The 18,173-nt window shown below is 50.4% G+C and overlaps 2 protein-coding genes across 3 annotated transcripts; both read right to left on the reverse strand.

Moving 5' to 3' along the window:
* Positions 1 to 1,752: 1,752 nt before the first annotated feature.
* Positions 1,753 to 3,013, reverse strand: LOC120667656 (vegetative cell wall protein gp1-like). The gene is made up of 2 exons (XM_039947689.1): positions 2,757 to 3,013; positions 1,753 to 2,662 (listed from the first exon to the last, which is right to left on the reverse strand). Exons 1-2 carry the CDS (start codon positions 3,011 to 3,013, stop codon positions 1,798 to 1,800), a joined length of 1,122 nt encoding a protein of 373 aa, XP_039803623.1. The 3' UTR covers positions 1,753 to 1,797.
* Positions 3,014 to 10,367: 7,354 nt separating this feature from the next.
* Positions 10,368 to 12,328, reverse strand: LOC120665070 (translation initiation factor IF-2-like). Of its 2 annotated transcripts, none has more exons than XM_039944500.1 (2): positions 11,707 to 12,328; positions 10,368 to 10,771 (listed from the first exon to the last, which is right to left on the reverse strand). In XM_039944500.1, exons 1-2 carry the CDS (start codon positions 12,174 to 12,176, stop codon positions 10,684 to 10,686), a joined length of 558 nt encoding a protein of 185 aa, XP_039800434.1. In that variant the 5' UTR covers positions 12,177 to 12,328; the 3' UTR covers positions 10,368 to 10,683. The 2 variants fall into 2 exon arrangements, with proteins under 2 accessions (XP_039800434.1, XP_039800433.1); XM_039944499.1 differs by having other exon boundaries at positions 10,368 to 10,774; positions 11,707 to 12,327.
* Positions 12,329 to 18,173: the final 5,845 nt, after the last annotated feature.

Consider the following 18,173-nt stretch of genomic DNA (forward strand, 5'->3'; position numbering starts at 1 on the left):
TAATAATACTAAAACTAACAACAATCAATCAAAATAAAATAATAATAATAATAATTATATGTATAATATTATTAAAGCTCAATTTCCACGTTAATCGGAGAAAAATAGAAAATTAAAAATTACCCGCCACTGCCACTATGATAAAAATTAGCCTAAAATACCCATGTGCCTAATTTAATATCACACATCAATGCCATTATGATAAAAATTAACCAAAAATATCCCTGTGCCTAATTAAAAATCACCCACCAATGCTATTATGAAAAATTAAATATAAATACCAATTAGCATGTATCAGTTACAAATATATACCATTAATAAAAACTAAAGTTAACAACAATCAATCAAAATAAAACAAAAATAAAAATAATTATATGTATAATATTATTAAAGCTCAACAAATCAAATTGTTATTACAGGTAGATCATATTTGAATTGTTTTAACCAACAATAAGACATAATTTACGATACTGAACAGAGTGATGTATGGTAAAAAAAAGTATAATTTTTAAATAAGGATACAACGATATGCGAATTTTTTGAATTTTCAATACTAGCCGCGCAAATGCGCGGGCTGTACTCCTAGTTGGACATTATTTGTCAAGTAACAACAAAATGTGCTACAGTACCAAAACCCAAACTTTTTCACCAACTACAGCTTTCTTTTCTCACTGATCTTCTCCAATGCACAGAGCATCATCAACAAGCCTCCCAAAGTCAAGTCACGCTGCGCCTCCGAAAGAAATCGCACCGTCAGGAGATCGATGGAGCACGAGAGCACTTGCGAGAAAAGAGGAGAAAAGCACATCAAAGCTTAAAGAAACAGGGGAGCATTTCGCTTGCGTCACGCAAGTCGAGTCCAGCAAATCAGGCCTGATTTAACCGAGTGATTCGCTGCTGACGTTGGGCGCTTGCTGCTGCCGCCGCAGATAGATAGGCACGCACAACGGAGTGGGAGTGCCCGGTGACTAGCCCTCTGATTCGGATTTTAGGTTCGGTTGGCAACCTGCTTTCTCGGGGGCCATATGTTACTACTGCTTTCTTTTTGCATCAGTGCAGGGCATATATGTGACGGATCGTGCTGGAGTTGCGTCATCAGGGCAACCAACGATGCTTTTCTTATTGCACAAAAGCCTAATTATGCTCTTACTTTCTGTCACTGAATTCGTGTGTGAGTTTTTCCCCCTTGATTTTTATTACAGTCGACAATGGAAGACTCCGGCTATGATCTCTGCGTGGATCTTTTTAAGTTGATGAAGACTTTCAGAAGTAGCAGAAAGCTTCAGTTAATCCATCAGTATTTCGAATATCTTATTTCACTTATTGTTACTACTACTACTATCTTTTTTTTTCACTTTTCATTTGCTTGCTAAACTTACTGTTAGCAAGCTTCATTCTCCATGGTTTTGTCATCTCCATCTTTAATGAAAGAATGAAGGGGATCGGAGCAAACAATTACACAGGTCCAGAGGTGAATGGAAGTACTGGCAGGTCGCTTCTGTTTCTCTGAGAAAAGGATGGTCGCTTTGTCGTTGTTGAGCGATGGAACGTTGTACTGGCGAGCATGGATCACATGTGTTGATCATATTGCAAGTAGGCCTAGTGAGGTACTGCCTCGCAGCCGAGAGTCTAATACTCTTGACGTCTATGCCTCTAAAAAAATTCATCCGCACCTGTATGTTTTGTCACTAACTTTTCTTTACCTATGTGCTCTTTTGGACGGAATGGACTGCAATGGTAGCTAACGGAGTTGGAAAAAGACATTCCTACCCTTGAGGTCTTAAATCTCTCTTTCCATTACCTGTCCACCTCGCCGGCCTTGCGCACCCCGCCGCTCTCGCTGCCCCTGCGCGCGCGGCCTCGCTCACGCGCTGCTCGTTCTGGAGCCTTAGTTCTTACACGATCGACATGCTGCTGTCCGACGAGGTCTCCAGGAGCCTTAGTTCCTGCACGCTCGACATGCTGCTGGACGTCGTGGAGCGCTCCCGAAGCGGGCCCGCCAAGGCCGTGGAGATCGGCGCCGTGGACGTCCTCGTCGAGCTCCTCGCCGACGCCGAGCGGGTACTGCTTCTCCTCAAGCTCCTGTGCAAGTGCCCCGATGGCTGCCTGGCGTTCGCGGAGCACGGCCTGTCGGTGGCGCAGGCGACGGCAGACTCCTCGCCGTTGGTGCCTTCTCGGCCCGCGAGGAAGCGCCGCGCGGAGTCGGCGACGGCGGAGGTGCGCAGCCAACGGCGTCGAGCACCTCCTGCCCGCGCAGCGCCTCGGCGCGGAGCATGTGGAGCCAGGCCGCGAGCGAGCCGTCCCGCACGGCGGCCCTGCCGCGGCACTCGGCGGCATGGGCCACCGCACGCACCATGGGGGTGGTGGACGCCGGGAGCTCGACGGAAGGCGCGGGGCCAGGCCAACAGAACGCGCGGCCAGAACGAGCGGCGCGTGAGCGAGGCCGCGCGCGGCGCGCACGACGCACGCGTGACGCGGCGACGGCGAGGCTTGGCCGGGGCCTTGCCGGCGGCGAGCGGTGGCAGAAGAGGATGGGGGCGCGCGCACGGCACGTTCCAGGGGGCGGCAAGACTCACCCCAGCGATGGAAAGGTGAGACGGCACAGTGGCAGCGGTGCTCCCCGAGGACGACGGCCGCCGCGGGCGGAGCTCCGCCTGGAGTCCTGCGAGAGGAGGGGAAATGAAGCGGTGAGGGTCGGAATGGGTCTCGTGGAGGGTGAAGAAGCTTCGGTTGCGAGGAATTGCGGCGGCGCTCACCATGGATGATGAATCGAAGATGGCAGGAGGGGCGGCGCCGCCTGCCTCCCCAATCGCGACGAGGGGCACGCCTCGCGGCGGCGAGGGGGCGCGTGCAGGGGCGGCTCGCAGCGGCGCGGCGGTACGGGCGGGGGCAGGAGCGGCTCGCGGCTGCGCGGGCCGGGGCGGCGCGCGGCGGCCGGCCGGCGGAGCTCCGTCGGCCTGGTCTGCCTGTTCGCGGGAGAGAAGGGAAAAGGGGCAGGGGGTAATATGGTCATTTTTGTTGGTGGACCCCACCTGTTAGGGTTTTTTCCGTTATGTCCTAACGGCAAATGGATGGAACGGCATAGGGGTAAAAAAAATTACGAGTAAGACATAGAGGTGCGAGTAAAATTTTTAGAGGTACAGAGCTACAGAGCATTTTTGACATACACGTTAAAAGACTCCGCCGCCGACGGTTCAAGGTTGCCGGCCGCAACACCGGTTCTTTTCGGGCCAGAAATCATCGATAGGCTCAGCCCACTAAGATATAGCCCTCCGAATTTCTTTTAGATCACGATAGGCTCAGACCACTAACGGGCCAAGCATGAGCGTATATGGGGTCTTTGTTTAGCGGCCCATCTCTTCCTGTGGCCGGCCAAATGTCCTGTCGCATCGTGCAATGTCTCCGCAGCGCGGGCTGCAAAACTCCAATCCATTCGTCTTAAGGAAATTCACTCCCCAATTCATCCCATTACAGCCCACGACGGCCCAAATCACAACACCGTCTTCTTCCTCGCGCCATCGCCTCCGGCAGCTCCGTCATGGCTAGGATTTGGGGTTCGGGGTTGCCGGGAGTGACTGCTCACCATCGTCCATAGAGGGAGAGCCAGGGCGGCGAGGCCGCCGACGGGGGCGCTGCCCGCCGGGCCGCGGGAGACGGCGGTTGGACCAGCGGGGATGGGAGAGTTGACGGCGACGACGGCGGTGAATGGAGGCTGCGGTGGCGACGGGAGGTGGTGACGGCGACAGCGGTGGAAGGGAGGCCGGAGCGGGCGGCCTAGCGTCCCACCGGAGCTCCGCGCTAGTCAACAAGGGTCCCGCGGAGCTCCGACGGGACCCTAGCCCTCGGTTGTTTTTTTAAAAAAAAGACACAACACACGGTTCATTACATCAATGCCGCCGTTGTTGTGTTGTGCACCGGTGCCACCTGAGACTTAACCCCTAATAAAGTACACTTTTGTCTTTGTCATTTCTATTTTCTACGCAATTCGCATGTGCATTCGTATTGTTTGTAGTACTACGAGAGAGGGAATGGGCCCAAGTGTAAAATAAAAAGGCTAGAAGAGATGGATTCTCCCATCGAGAGACGTCGTACCAATGTCATGTCATGCGGGCGGCCCGAAGGCTCGAGGAGGCCTTAGGCCTTAGATCCAAATTTCAAAATTCTAATTTTTTATGAATCGCCTGCATGATGTATTAAATGTAGTCGAAAAAATCACATTACAAATAAACTGTAAATCACGAAACGAATCTAATGAACCTAATCTTACTATTACTAGTTGGAGGCTCTTTTGGAGCCTTCACGTGAAGCCACCTAGGATTCTAGGTGGACACTCTGAAAAAATAGAGAAATCCTATAAATTCTCACAAAAATCAGAAACATCCAGCCATCAATCCAACAACTCTAATTATAATAACCATCGGATCTCTTTTCTAATAAATTACCCACATCTGCCATTACAAAAATAGACTAAAGTAACCCCCCTACCTCTGCCATTATAAAAAAAAGCTAAAGTAACCCTCTAATTTTTGTGTAAATTACCCACCTACGCCATTATAAAAAATAATACAAACACCCCCACTAAATTTGCATATAAATATCCAATTATATCATTATTATTACAAGTTAAATTACTCATAAATCTAAGTCTAAATTATATAATTATAATAATATATTAAAGTGCACCAATATAAAATTCTAAAATTACTATTTCTATCATTATTAATATATTATTAATATTATTATTTATATAAAAATATATACCCACGATATATGTCACCATATATTCATGTATGATGGAAGAGATAATAATATCAATTTATAAACAAATAGTTCAACTAAACATATATTGAATACATATGGAGGTGCACAAAATGAAATCTATTGTAACTAAATAATGAAAATATATACTTTAGAGTATGTGTTAGAATATTTAATAGATGAAAAGGGCGTGAGATAGATAATTATAATTATTGACCTTATTCTTATATTAGTTCTAATTAGCCCGTGCGGGAGCACGGGTTGATAGACTAGTTAGGTCGTAATTAGATACTAAATTGCTACAGGAGTGCTACAGTAAATTCGTCTCGGAGTTTACAGATAAATTCTGTAATTAATTTTGTGATTAATCTTTTTAAATATAAAAAGATTTCCTTTCAAAACGAGGGAACTAAACACACCCTTAGTGATAGGTGGAAGGTCGCTGGGTTTGCGATGGGAACGACGCTTAGGTCGCCGTCCCAACGGCTGGCGGAAAGTGACGTGAACCGTACGCGCCATCCGGCAGCCGACGCCCGTCGACTCGAACCGTATCTGCGTCGGCTCGCCACCCGACGGGTGGCTCGTCGCCGCCAATGCCTGCTCGGAGCTGCAGCTCCTGAACCGGGTCACCGGCGCGCAGGTTCGGCTGCCGTCCATCACCACGCTCCCAGTCGCGGCGCGGGCGGCCACGTCGTGAGCACTGTGAGCTACGACCTCCGGTGCTGCTTGACCAACGACGGCTGCGATGACGAGGTGTTGATCCCACCGGAGAGGCGGTGACACTCGCGCTGGACAGGTTCCGGTACGAGGTCTACGAGAAGGTCGTCGTCATCGTGTCCGCGCCGCGGAGGACTACGCCGTCGGGGAGCTGAGGTGGCTACGCCGTGTGCTGCTCATCTGCAAGCCCCTGTCCCATGCATCTTGCCCGCCCGGGCAGGGACACGGTCTTGGGGTCTCCAAGAGCACCAGGGGTGCTTGGATAAACGGGTGGAAGATGAAGAGCACCAGCGTCAACATATATTTTGGGAACGCGTGTTCTCTTACGTTCGCTAAGTGTCCAGTAAACTGTTCCACTCGCTTTTAGTTTTCTTTGCGGTGCTTGTCTTGTAAGCTGGCGACCCCCAGCAACAATTTCTCAACCGGATCTTGTTATCGCTTTCTATAAAAGCAGGAAGTTTTCTTGGTCAAAATGTGGATTACGATCCATGTTTTAAAATCATCATTCCATAGAGAGATATCCCTTATCGTAACATTTTGAAAATCAGCTACTACGTCCCTCGTCCCCGTCCCTCCTCCCGTCATCCTCTTGCCGTGTGTTTGGTTGCGGGATGAGTGAGTTGGGTTGGCTCCAACCCTCATTTTGAGAACGGAGCCAACCCATCCATTGTTTGGTTGCAGATTTGATTTTGGGGATGGAGTCAACCCATCACATGTTTGGTTGATGTAACACCCGGTTTATAAAAGAACATAAACCGAGCAATCATATACGTGACAGGATCAAATCACACGTATATACAACAGAATGAACAGTATATCATAGCACAAATCACGTAAAAAGACATAATAAAGCGAATACGAATGTTATTTATTACAATAATGACATAAAAGTCTGATACAGCGGAAGCGAAGTACAAGAAATACGAATAAAGCTCTCCGAAGCTGAAGCAGGGCGCCACAGGGACGTCGACTGGGAGACGAAGCACCTAGAAGTCCTCGTAGTCCTGGTAGCGCTGGACGAACTCCCTCGTGTCGGCAGGAACTGAGCAGCAGTAGCGTAGCCAAGAGGAAAAAGTAGAGAAGAGGCAAGAGTGAGTACACAACTTGTACTCAACAAGTATAACACAAACTATGTGGCTCTAGGCTGGCTGACTCAACTGCATAAGCTTTTAAGTGTTGGCAAAATTTTATTAAAGCTATTTACTACGAGTTGATGAATTACCATTGACCCAGTTATATAGTAATTAATCAGAATTAATTATGATACTACTGAGAACCAAACCAAGACCAAGCCACCAAGGTAACCCCGAGAAGCACCTCCCTCGTCGGAAGGAGATAACTTCACTAATCAAAAGGAGGATCTGGGCCGCTCATAACCGTGAGCACGGCTAGTATACCAGTTTTACACTCTGCAGAGGTTGCACATCTTTACCCACAAGTCGTGAGCTACGCCAGTTGTTCATCACACTTCCTTAGGTGAGATGGCCAGCGACTCACTACGAGGCCTTTAAAAAGAATCTCGTTGGTAAGGCGTAACCGCGAGAGTTAGGTCGGCGACGATGGGGCCCACCTCCGGGGGTACAAGCACAGGAGCGCAATCCAAGCACAGACCAAGCCGGAGGAGCAGGGACCATTGAAGCTTACTACTCTTGCCCCGCAGGTAAGTTACTCCAAACCAAAAAGATCTAATTATTACGCCAAGTCTATCCCATTCTAGCCTTGTGGTAGCGCTGTTGTCCCAGGTTGTCGCTCTATGAACCGGTCCTTATGGAGAGTGGCCAACCAAGCACTAAGCACCGTGCTGGCCCCCTAAACCATGTTTCTAAAAAAAACATCTTTTAACGAGAAGTGAGCCACTCAAGCCACACAGAGTGCCACTCTCAGAATTAAGTTCAAGTAAATCATTAATCAAATTAATTAAAAAGGACCAGAGTGTGTTATAGCGCAGCAACCTAGCACAACTAACCAAAATGCAACCCTAAGGTATATTTAAAGGATATAAACTGGCTAGGAAATCCTTAAAGGCATACAGTATTAAAATGCAGTATGAAATTGTAATTAAAGTGATAGGTTGTTCATGTTATACTTGCCTTCCTCGTACTGCTCCTGCTGCTGCTCAAAGTGCTCGGAAGACGGCTGCTCAGGGTACTGGTACTGGGGCTCCTCAACTGGATCAGCGTCTACTCACGAACACATGGCCAGAACAATGCACGAAAATAAGCATACAAACAAACCTTAACAAAAACTAAGAAACAATACATCAATACATAAAAACAGCACACTAAACTGGTCTAAAGCTATACTACGCGTTACAACAATCGCGTGGATATAAAGATTAAAGAACGCTAAAAACGGAGCTAAAACGCATAAACTAGGCTAAAAACAAGTCCTAGGGGCTTATTTGTAAGAAAACTGAAGTTCCAGGGGGTTTTCTGCTAAAACCGAGGGCTGAAACGTAATTAAACTATAGATCCAGGGTCTAACTCGTAAAAGAACAAGAGCAGGACGGCGGGTTCAAAATTTAAAAAGCTCAGGGGGCTGTTTGCTAAAAATAGGACCAAACCGTAATTATTTTTGACTAAGGCTGGGCCGCGGGTTGAAAACTCAGAACCCGGGGGGTTCTTTAGCAAAAGGGGCGGGCCGAACCGGTATCTTCGGATCTGATCCGTTGGATCGAGATCCGGCGGATTAGATCGAACCGGTACGCGATCTAATCGCGTCCGTCCGCGACGGATCGTGCGGTCCTGGGAGATTGGGCGCGCAGTGGGCGGCGCTGACCGCCGGAGCTGAAGCTCCCGCGGCGGCGCGAGGAGTGGACGGGGCGCAGGGAGGGTTGCGGCGCTAGTTAAAGGGAAGAGCCGGGGATCGCGGGCGCGGTTGGGGAAGGGAATCCCCGGTGGTTTCGCCGGAGATCTCGGCGAGCCGTCCCGCGGGGAAGACGACCCTGCCAGGCGGGCCCGGCGGGTCAGCGAGACGGGGAAGAGGATCGCGGGCGAGTGCGGGGTTGCGGCCGCGGTCGCTGATGTGCGGGCCCGGGGCGCAGCGGGGTGAGGGGGACACGCGCGCGGCGCTGTGCGGGACGAGCGCGGGGAGGCGCTGGCAGGTGGGGCCAGGCGTGACGGTGGCGGAGCGCGCGGCGAGCTGGGCCGAAGTGCGCGACGCGGGAGAGGCTGGGTCGGCTTGGGCTCGGGCCGGACTGGGCCGAGCGCGGGTTTTGGCGTGGGAGCGGGTTGGGCTGGGGTTTTCCTGGGTTTTGGGCTTCCTTTCCTTTTTCTTCTTCTATTTCTTTTCCTTTCTAATTTCTAATTCAAACAAGTTTGAATTCAAATTTGAATTTGAATTCAAACCACACTCAAATAAAAGTATGCACCAGCATGAATGCAACAAAAATTTAAACCTATGATAAATTTTAATTAATTAAGGAACAAAAAAATTAGATTAAATGCCAACTAAACACAATAAACCTTAGAAAATTGAATAAAGCCAATTAATTTATTAATAAATACTGAAATTTAAAATTAGGGTGTTACAGTTGAGGGAATTGGAATACGGGTTGGATGGCAACAATAACTCTGTTAGTGGGCCCCACATGTCAGACTCCTCTATCTCCATCTCCTCTCTCTCCACTCGCCGCCGGCGCGCCCCGTCCCGCCGCCGCCGGCCACCTCGGCCCCCCCGGCTGCGCCTCCTCACCCTGTCGCCCGGACCTCGCCACCGCCGCTGGATCCGCGCCCGAGCTCGGCGCAGCAGCTGGATCGCGCACGGCCGAGCTCGAGGCCGCCGGATCCCCACGCGGCACCGACCCGTCCCTCCGCCCCTCCACTGCCGCGGGCAAGCTCCGCCGCCACCGGTGGCCTCGGCCGCCACGGACGCGCTCCGCCCACGAGCGAGCTCGGCCGCCACGGACGCACTCCGCCCGCGGGCGCGAGCCGCCGTGGGCGACGAGGACGGGCGGCGCGGCAGGAGGCGGCGGGCGGCGGGTGCTGACGGAGCGGACAGAAGAGGCACGGAGGGAGGGGGTTTGCTCCGTCCGCCATTTTCTGAGGGACGGGGTGAACCCGCATCTGGAGGGAATATTCTCCTCTGGAGCCAACCCAATCCTCTACTCTTCCATCCAAAATTCCAAACAACAACGGGGACGGGTCCGCTTCGACCTGCCTTGTCCCGCTCTTCAACCAAACATACAGTCGGTGACTAAGCCCGTGGCTCCATAGTCCATACCATATCTTTGCTTAGTGGGCCGTGGGTGGGCTTGGCTCCGATGCACTCGATCAAAGCCTTGCACAAAACCAGTGGCCCAGAATATGTGTGTGTCAGTACCGACCCCAGTGCTCGTGATCCTGAAGCCCTCGCCAAATTTGTCAACGGCGTCTTTCCCAATTCCCAGCATCGGGCTGGACGCGACACTCGCGAGTCATCGCTCAAAACTCAAGACCCACAAGGAGGACCCGGTAGCGGTGAGCTCCGATCCCCCGGTGAGACCGCTGGTTTCGAGCTCGTCAGAAACGGACGCGCCTCCCCGAGGAAACCGGCGACATCTATGGGGAGGGGAGGGCCCGTGCCGCGGCCGCGAGCCAGCGCCGCGCCGCGCACCGTACGGCACGCTACAGCGACCGCGCCCTCACTCGTCGCGTCAGAGATCAGACTCACCAGCTCGATCGCCTGGCATAAACGATCAGTCAGACTCAGGCCGCTCGATCCAGCGATCGGTCCGGCCGAGCTCAGTTCCGAGGGGCGCCTCTGTTTGCTTTCTTCTGAAACTTTTTGCATCGCCCGTGCAGCACGCCACGGGGAAACTTGTGCCCCGGTTGCACGATCAAGATCTACAACTACAAAGCGAGGCTGCAGCTCAGGCGTCAGAGTCGCAGCGGAGGAAGATCGTCTGGTAACGGTGGTTCAAGTGGTTTCTTTACATCCAATTTGATTCTTATATATTTTTAGTTTAAAATTATATAAAATTACAGCCCAATTCTAAAAGAACTCAGCTCTTAGATTATCTAAGTCAAATTTCAAAACCTTTTACCACCCCTATTTACAGGTGCAAGGAGCAGACTCTCGGGGTTAGCTGCGAGATTAGCTGATAGAGAAAAAGAAAAAGTCCCATGAAGCTAGCTGCTGTACTCCGGTTGGTGGTGCTGGACATGGACTGCTGCTAGTCCGACATGCATCTCGCCTGATGATCGTCTCCCACCTTCAGGATTTCAGACTTCAGACGCAGGCGTTGGCCGACGACGGTCGGCGACGGTCGCGGCCCCACAGCGCCGGCCAGCACCCGATGCCCAGAGGCCCTCGTGCCCTGCTGAAAGATTTGATGCCACGTTTGTTAGCTTTGGAGTAGAGTAAACCATGCGTCAAAGGCATCTGAAAGAAAGCAGTAGAGCGGCGCCGATCTGGAAGTTTGAGCACCGTTTAGCAAACAACCATTTTTTTGGGTGAAAACTGAAAAACCGTGTGTGTTTCAGAGAAGAAGCTTCTGAAGGAAAAGGCTGACATTCTAGTTCTGTGTGCTCCGGTCAGACTACGATCTCTGTTTGTTTCTATGCTTTTCATCGTCATGATCTGTTCCATTTTTGACGCCGGTAAGCTAAGATGGGTCAAAAGGATGGAATAATCATTTGGTCCTAAAGGCACCGGTCCTTGGAAAAAAAAATGCATGAACCGATTATACCTTTCAGCCCCCCGTGTAGTTGAAAAGGAGTGTGTTTCAGACACTGACCAAGCACCGACGACCAAAGAGATTAAAGTTGCTGCATACTCATCTTATAGTAATGATAACATAATGATATTGGTACCATGCAGTTGCAAATTTGCAATAGTATAATTCAGAATTGGGGCCTTCTGATTTGTATGAGTGTTGGACTGTTCTACGTGGAAAAAAAAATCCGTGTGTTGAATACAGTACTTATTAAACAGTGTCAACATATGTCCACCTTCCTTAACTCCTTGTCTTCTAAGACTGTAGCTAGTCAACTACAAGTACTAACTCACTAACTAACAGCCTCTTAACTACAGATGTTGATATGATTTTTTTTATAATGAACAGAGATGTTGACATGAGTAAGACAGTATGTACGGGTGCACGGTTAATTCTGCTACACCACTACACCAGGGAGCCACGATCGAGATGCAACTGTGATTAGCTAATTTACCATGGAAGTTGAAGGCTTTCATGCCAACTTGCCAAGCAAAATTAACCGTAACCGCGTGATCGTCGGTTTGACAGCGACTGACCTGCTGGCCTTTCCGGCGGCGGCGGCGGCCGCGGCGGACGCTTTCGGCGGCGCGCCCTGCCCTGCGCCTGGAGACAGAGGCCCGCGCCCGGGCCGTGGCGCGGTCATGCTCCGGGCGAGCAGGCCCGGCACGTAGAAGTTGAGCAGCACGCCGTCCCCGCTTCCCCCGAAGCTGCCCCTGCTGCCCCGCCGCGCCCTCTGCCTCGCCGCCTGCTGCCGCTGCTGCTTGGCCGCCAGCTCGTGCTGCCCGGGCGACGACAGGACCGGTGCCGGTGCCGGTGCAGGGTCCGCGACAGCCGCTGCTTCCGCGTTGGGCCTGGCTCCGGCCTCGACGAGGTCGGAGAAGGAGAGCTCGCGGTCGGAGCCGCACTCGCCGGCGCCGTCGGGGAAGCCGGCTAGGAGGCCCAGCAGCTCTTCCTCCCGCGCGGACAGCCGACGCCGGGCGCCGCCCGCGAGCGCGAGCGCCTCCATCGGCTGCCCTCTCCGGCTCTCCCTTCCTCCTTTCTCCGATCCACCGCGCGCGGCCGGCACCGGGCGCGGCGAGGCGCGTGTGATGGTGGAGCGCGCGCGCGTGCTCGCTTCTGAAAAAAGTTTTGAGAGCGATCTCTGGACGGACGAGGACGGTGTGCCACCGTCGCTTTTGTAGACGACGGAACCGAGAAGGCGCGCGTGTTACACTGGGCCCCCTGGGCCCTGGGCGGGTAACTTTGGGTTGGGCTGCCTTGATCCGTTGGGTTAAGCGAAGGACACGGCCGTTCTAGAAGCAGATTTAGCAGCCGACCGTTCTCCCCTCTCGGAAGCTTCTTTCTGGCAAGGTTTGCTGTGTGCTGATGGTTCTGATCGATCGATGTGCTCGGTGGTTATGGATTATAGCTCTAGTGACCTCTTTACTATCCAATTTAGTTCTTATTTATTGTTTTTTTTTGAACGAACTAGCACGAGATAATGCTTATTTCATTGATAAAGAAGAGAGGTTACAAATCTGGCTAACCGGAGGGGTACAAAAGAGTGTTTTTGCATGCCTGAATTAGTGATGCACTATTAAGGACCCAAGGTGAGCAACTCCAGCTTGAGCCCAAGGTGATGCCTCAGGCCCTGTTCGGCTGCGCTGATCTTTTTTTGGCTGATTTACTGTAGCTACAGTACCAATATAGCTACAGTACTAGTACAGTACGTGCTCACACGCGTAATCGAGTTTATATCACGTGTAGTTGCTACAGTAATCAGCCGCTGCAGTACCAGCCGCTACAGTTACATTCTCTCACAAAAACCAACTGCTACAGTACAGCCGGGGCAAAACCACCAGCCGAACAGGCTGTCAGTTTTTATTTTCGCAGAGGGAGGGTGCGCTTGACTCCCTTTGTTGGAAAATTCTAGCATTCCTCTCCTTCCAGATCTCCTAAATAACAAGCATGATTAGCGTTCTTACTGCCTTTCGCGGCGTGGCTGGGGTTGTCGTGACATTGGTCCACCATTCCAAGGTGTTGCTACTTGCCTTCCGTTGTGTGTGTGTGGGGTGGGGGGGGGGGGGCTAAACCTGGTAGCGCCACCCATGTAGCTACTCGGTCACAAATTCTTCTAGTGTATCGGCATTCGGACATGAGGTGGAACGATGTCTCAATTGTTGCTCTGTAGAGTGGGCAAGAGGGGCTGTGGTCCCAGCCACGTCGAGCAAGCCTGTCCGAGGTCCAGACACAATCTTGTGTAATGAACCAAGTGAAAAACTTGGCTTTGGGTAGTGCCCAGGTCTTCCAGATAGAGCATATTCTAGGCGCCTTTATGCTGCCCATGAATTGTGCCCTATAAGCCGAAGCCGCAGTATAAACTCACGTGGCCGTGAGCTTCCAGGTAATGTTGTCATCCTAGTTGTCATCCAAGTAGATGTTACGTATCAGGTTCCACACGGTTGCAAATTGGAGGAAGTGTTGAGCAGTGAACCCGGTTCTGTGATGAAGATCTCTGATCCAGTTATTGTTGTAAGGCGTCGGAGCCGCACTCTATTTTTAGCTTAAAATGTATAATATTAGAGTCATGTCCTTTTCAGAGCCTGACCAATTATCTAGGCTAAAATACCAATGTGAAGTTTGAACTATGCTGACGAGATTAACGACTAGTCAGTCCAGTAGCAGGAAAAGGAAGTGACGTGGACCCTCGGATCCTAGTTAGATGGCTGTGAACCGTTGCCCGTGATGAGCGTGATTCTCGGGCAAACGACTAGTAATTAATTTCACCTCTAGGTTCGATTTTTGAAGAACCGAGGATCCACCCTTCCCATTCTCCCCTTTCGAAAGCTTCTTTGGCAAGGTTTGCTATGTGCTAGAAGTGGATCTGGAGGGTGCAGGGGTTGGAGCCACCCCCCAACCCTTGGAGCCCTCCCAACATTTTTCAATCATAAATGAATGAGAGGAAGAAGAAAAGAAGGAGGAAGAAGAAAAAGAGAGGAGAAAGGATGAAGAAGCAAAAAAAAAGCCCTCCAGACACACATCCTAGATCCATCATTGGACAGGGGTTATATAGACCGGCAGAACCATCTAAGCCTAAACTAGTGCATAACGTCAACCTCACATCATCGAAGAGGATATAGAGTATTCCGCTATTAAGTGATATGAACCTGTCTAAATCTTATGTTGTGTGTACCGTTGAGTTCCTGATCTTGGCGACTACCTCAGGGTATCCCTTGGTATTCTAACTATCTCATTATATTCCTTGGTAGGTTGATGGTAAAGCAGCGACAATTGGATTGTGATTTTTGAAGAACCGATGATACACCCTTCTCATTCTCCCCATTCGAAAGCTTCTTTGTAGCAAGGTTAGCTATGTGCCAGGAGCGGATCCAAATGGTGCCCGGGGGGGGGCTCCCCCCACCAATAGAAAAAGAACCCTTGGAGCCCTCCTATCATTTTTCAATTATGAATGAAGAAGAGGAAGAAGAAAAAAAGAAGGACGAAGAAAAAGAGAGGAGAAAGGATGAAGAACGAAAAAAAAATGAGCCCTCCAGATAAACATCCTAGATCCATCATTTGTGTGTGTGGTCTTCTCTCGATCGATGTGGTGTACTTTCACATGTATGTACCACATTTTTAAATAAAATTTTCAAGGTCACATTTTTTATCACGTTTCACTACTTTCACATTGCCCGCCAATGTGAAGTTTGAACAGTGCCGACGAGATCAACGGTGGGTCGATAGCCAGTCCAACAGCGAAAAAAAGACGAATTGACTTGTACCCTCCCCCTGCTAGAAAAATGAGCATTCATCCCTACACATTAGTACGGTTAACTTTTGATCCGGTACTAAAGTCATCTCGGGGTTATTTTAGTAGGAGTTCAAATTTAAACATCCCCCGAATCATTTTAGTACTGGCCCAAGACACCAGCCAGTACTAAATGTCGTATTTTAGTACCGGCCGGTGTCTTCGGCCAATACTAAATGATCCTCTAAGAGTTAGTCACATTTGATGCATAGGTGGGATGGTAAGGAAGCTCGGGCGAGGCCGGAGGTCGTGAGTTCAAATCCTCGCGACCGCGCACGAGCATTTATTCATGTAGAATTCGTGTGACTTATAACTTGGGACGTTACGCGTGTGCGAGCCTCCCGGTGGTTCATAATATTTTTTTATTTTTTGAATGCAAAACTGTTTAGTACCGGCTGGTGTTACCGACCGGTACTAAATGACCCCGGACATTTTGGCCGGTACTAAATGACATGCCATTTAGTACCGGCTAATCAGTACCGGTCAGCCACCCGACACCAAAGGGGATTGCTGACCAGTACTAGTGCGTGTCCTGTTCAGATCGGATGGCTCTGAACCGTTGCCCGGCAACTCATCATTGTCATCTACCTTCTTTGTTCAAATATGGCATTGTTTAGATCCCAAAACATAAAATGCAAAATTTTTATAAATCGCTTGCATAGTGTACTAAATATAGTCAAAAAATAAATCGTATTACACAAATAGACTGTAAATCGCGAGACGAATCTAATGAGCCTAACTATGACATGATTAGACACTAAATTGCTACAGTAATACTACAGTAACATGCTCTAATGATGGATTAATTAGACTCATTAGATTCGTTTCGTAGTTTACAGACGATCTGTAATTAGTTTTGTGGTTAGTCTACATTTAATACTTCAAATATTGAAGATTCCTTTTAAAAAATATAAAAATATAAAATGCAAAGTGATCTAAACACACTCTATATTTTCTGGGCCACTTTGTTTGGTTCGAAATAAAGGTGAGCGTGCCTGCCAGTACGACGTGCAATGGCAAAGGCACAGACGCACAGGGCTAATTCAGGTGAACGTGAAATGAAACCCCTGCAGCCTGCAGCCCTCAACGTGGTGATGTTACGCTTCGCCGGGAACTAATTTACATTGTAGCGGGGGCACTTAAGGCGCTGTTTGGATCCTAACTTTTTTCAGAAGTCCCTGTCACATTAAAAGAAATATTATTATTTTATAGTATTAAGTAAAATCTGTTTATAAATGTTTTTTGACAGTTGAGTGCTTTTTCGCGAGACGAATCTAATGAGCCTAATTAATTCATAATTTGCTACAGTGAAGCTACAGTACCATTCGTTAATAATGTATTAAGATACCTCATTAGATTCGTCTCGCAGTTTAGTCCCAGAATTCTGCAGTTAGTTTTATAATTAATATTTATTTAATACTTCTAAATACTAAAAAATCCTTAAGTCCCTATTCCAAAACACCCTCTAACCCGGTCGGCAGAGCGTAGCTGCTGATTGAGGCGTCAGGTTGTGCAACCGGCACGTCTACAGCTGTAGTAGTACTAGGTTAGCCTTGACGGCGACGTACAAGACCACAAAGAGTAATTAAGATCTCGGTCTCGATTGCTAAACGGACCAACCAACTACCCACCCACACTGTGCGTCTACTGTACACATAGCACTCGGCACGTACAGTGGCGTGTCAGAGAGGACAGGGGTACACGGTTCCTGCTTTCTAGACAGCGCGACCGAGCTCATCGCGATCAGCAGAGGACTCGCATCAGCTAGCCGTGTCAGGTGGCTCAGTCAGTGCTCGGAATTGGATTTCGTCTGCCTCCGAAGAACACCGAACGCTGTAACGTCAGGTGGTCGTCGGCTTCTCGACGTGTTTACGTGTACCGGAATGGCCGGCCGCGTCACACTATTTTTCTGATATATGCATGCTGGGGCCGGCACGAGTTCGGAATAGAAAACTTGACATGGCTTTCTAGAAGGTCCGGCACGTACAGTACAAACGTTTGAATTTTTGAAGGTCTGACGTTGGGGGTGTCTTCGTTCTTCACAATGGTCCATTTGTCATCACCAGCTCCATATAGAGAAGTCGCGTGCGGAATCTTTAAGAATCGAAAGCTGGGTTATTCCGCGAGCTGTCATTGGGCCACGTCATCAAATTTTTCAGCTGCTCTCGGATACAGATCAAATGGAAGTCCATATGCCTAAGATAAACAACTGTCGTCGCCCTTCCCGACGGCTCCAGAAGCCTCTCCCCGGTTGTGACCCCCGCACCTCCCTCCTCCTCAGTCCTCTCGGCGCGGCGTCGCCACCGCGGGCACTGCGTACTCGGCCATTACCCTGGCGCATACGAGGTGCGTGCGCGGCCACTCCGGTCTCGGCCATCACGACGCGGGCGGGGCCCCAGCAGCCACGGCGACCCCGGTGCAGGCATGGGCTCGACCTCCACCAGGCTTTCCCATCGGCTACCTTGCCGTCGGCCTAACCCTGACTCGCTCACCAACAGTCGACCTCCAGCCAGCATGAAGCCCGTAGATATGGTAAGCATTGGATGCCGTCGCTTGCCTCTTCTCGTTTATCTGAATATATGAGTACATACGCCGGTGCCGTGAGTCCGTGAGTGGATGTGTATGACTATGAGCCAGGCATCAATGCTGCTCCTCGGCCTCCTCCCTTCCCAAGCCGCTTGAGTAATGTTGAGTACTCTATCCTGCTTGTGATGAGTGAATTGTCAACCGTGCGGTGTGATCGTGCGCTTGTTCTTTGGATTGCAGGAACACGGGCATCAAGTGTCGACGGTGAGCTGCCGTGGAGGTGCTGTGGCCGATGGACCGTGCGGTGGACGGCGGTGAAGGGCAGCCGGGACCGGAGCTCGTGCCGGGCGATAGCTGTGGCGTCCACTCCTGGATTGAGGGCGCAAGCGGCGACGGAAGGCGGGTTTCTTGGTTTGCGCCACAAAACCAAGGAGGCGGACGACGGTTGAAGACGCCAAGTCGTGAAGGCACGGGCGTCGGTCTCGGGACTGACGGAGGTGACGGGCGTCGACGACATCTAGGGCCTCGCTGCGGGCGAGGAGGTGACGGGCATCGGGCGGCATCTAGGGCTGTCAGAAGGCCGAGGCGGGAACGACGTCTAGGGCCACGGCGTGGAGATGGGAATCTTCCATTGCGTGGAGTTTTGGCGGTTTTCTCAAAACCGGACACCTACCCGGGTTTCGCGTACCC

This window comes from Panicum virgatum, chromosome 3N (assembly GCF_016808335.1).
Source record: "Panicum virgatum strain AP13 chromosome 3N, P.virgatum_v5, whole genome shotgun sequence".
Classification (NCBI taxonomy): Eukaryota; Viridiplantae; Streptophyta; class Magnoliopsida; order Poales; family Poaceae; genus Panicum; species Panicum virgatum.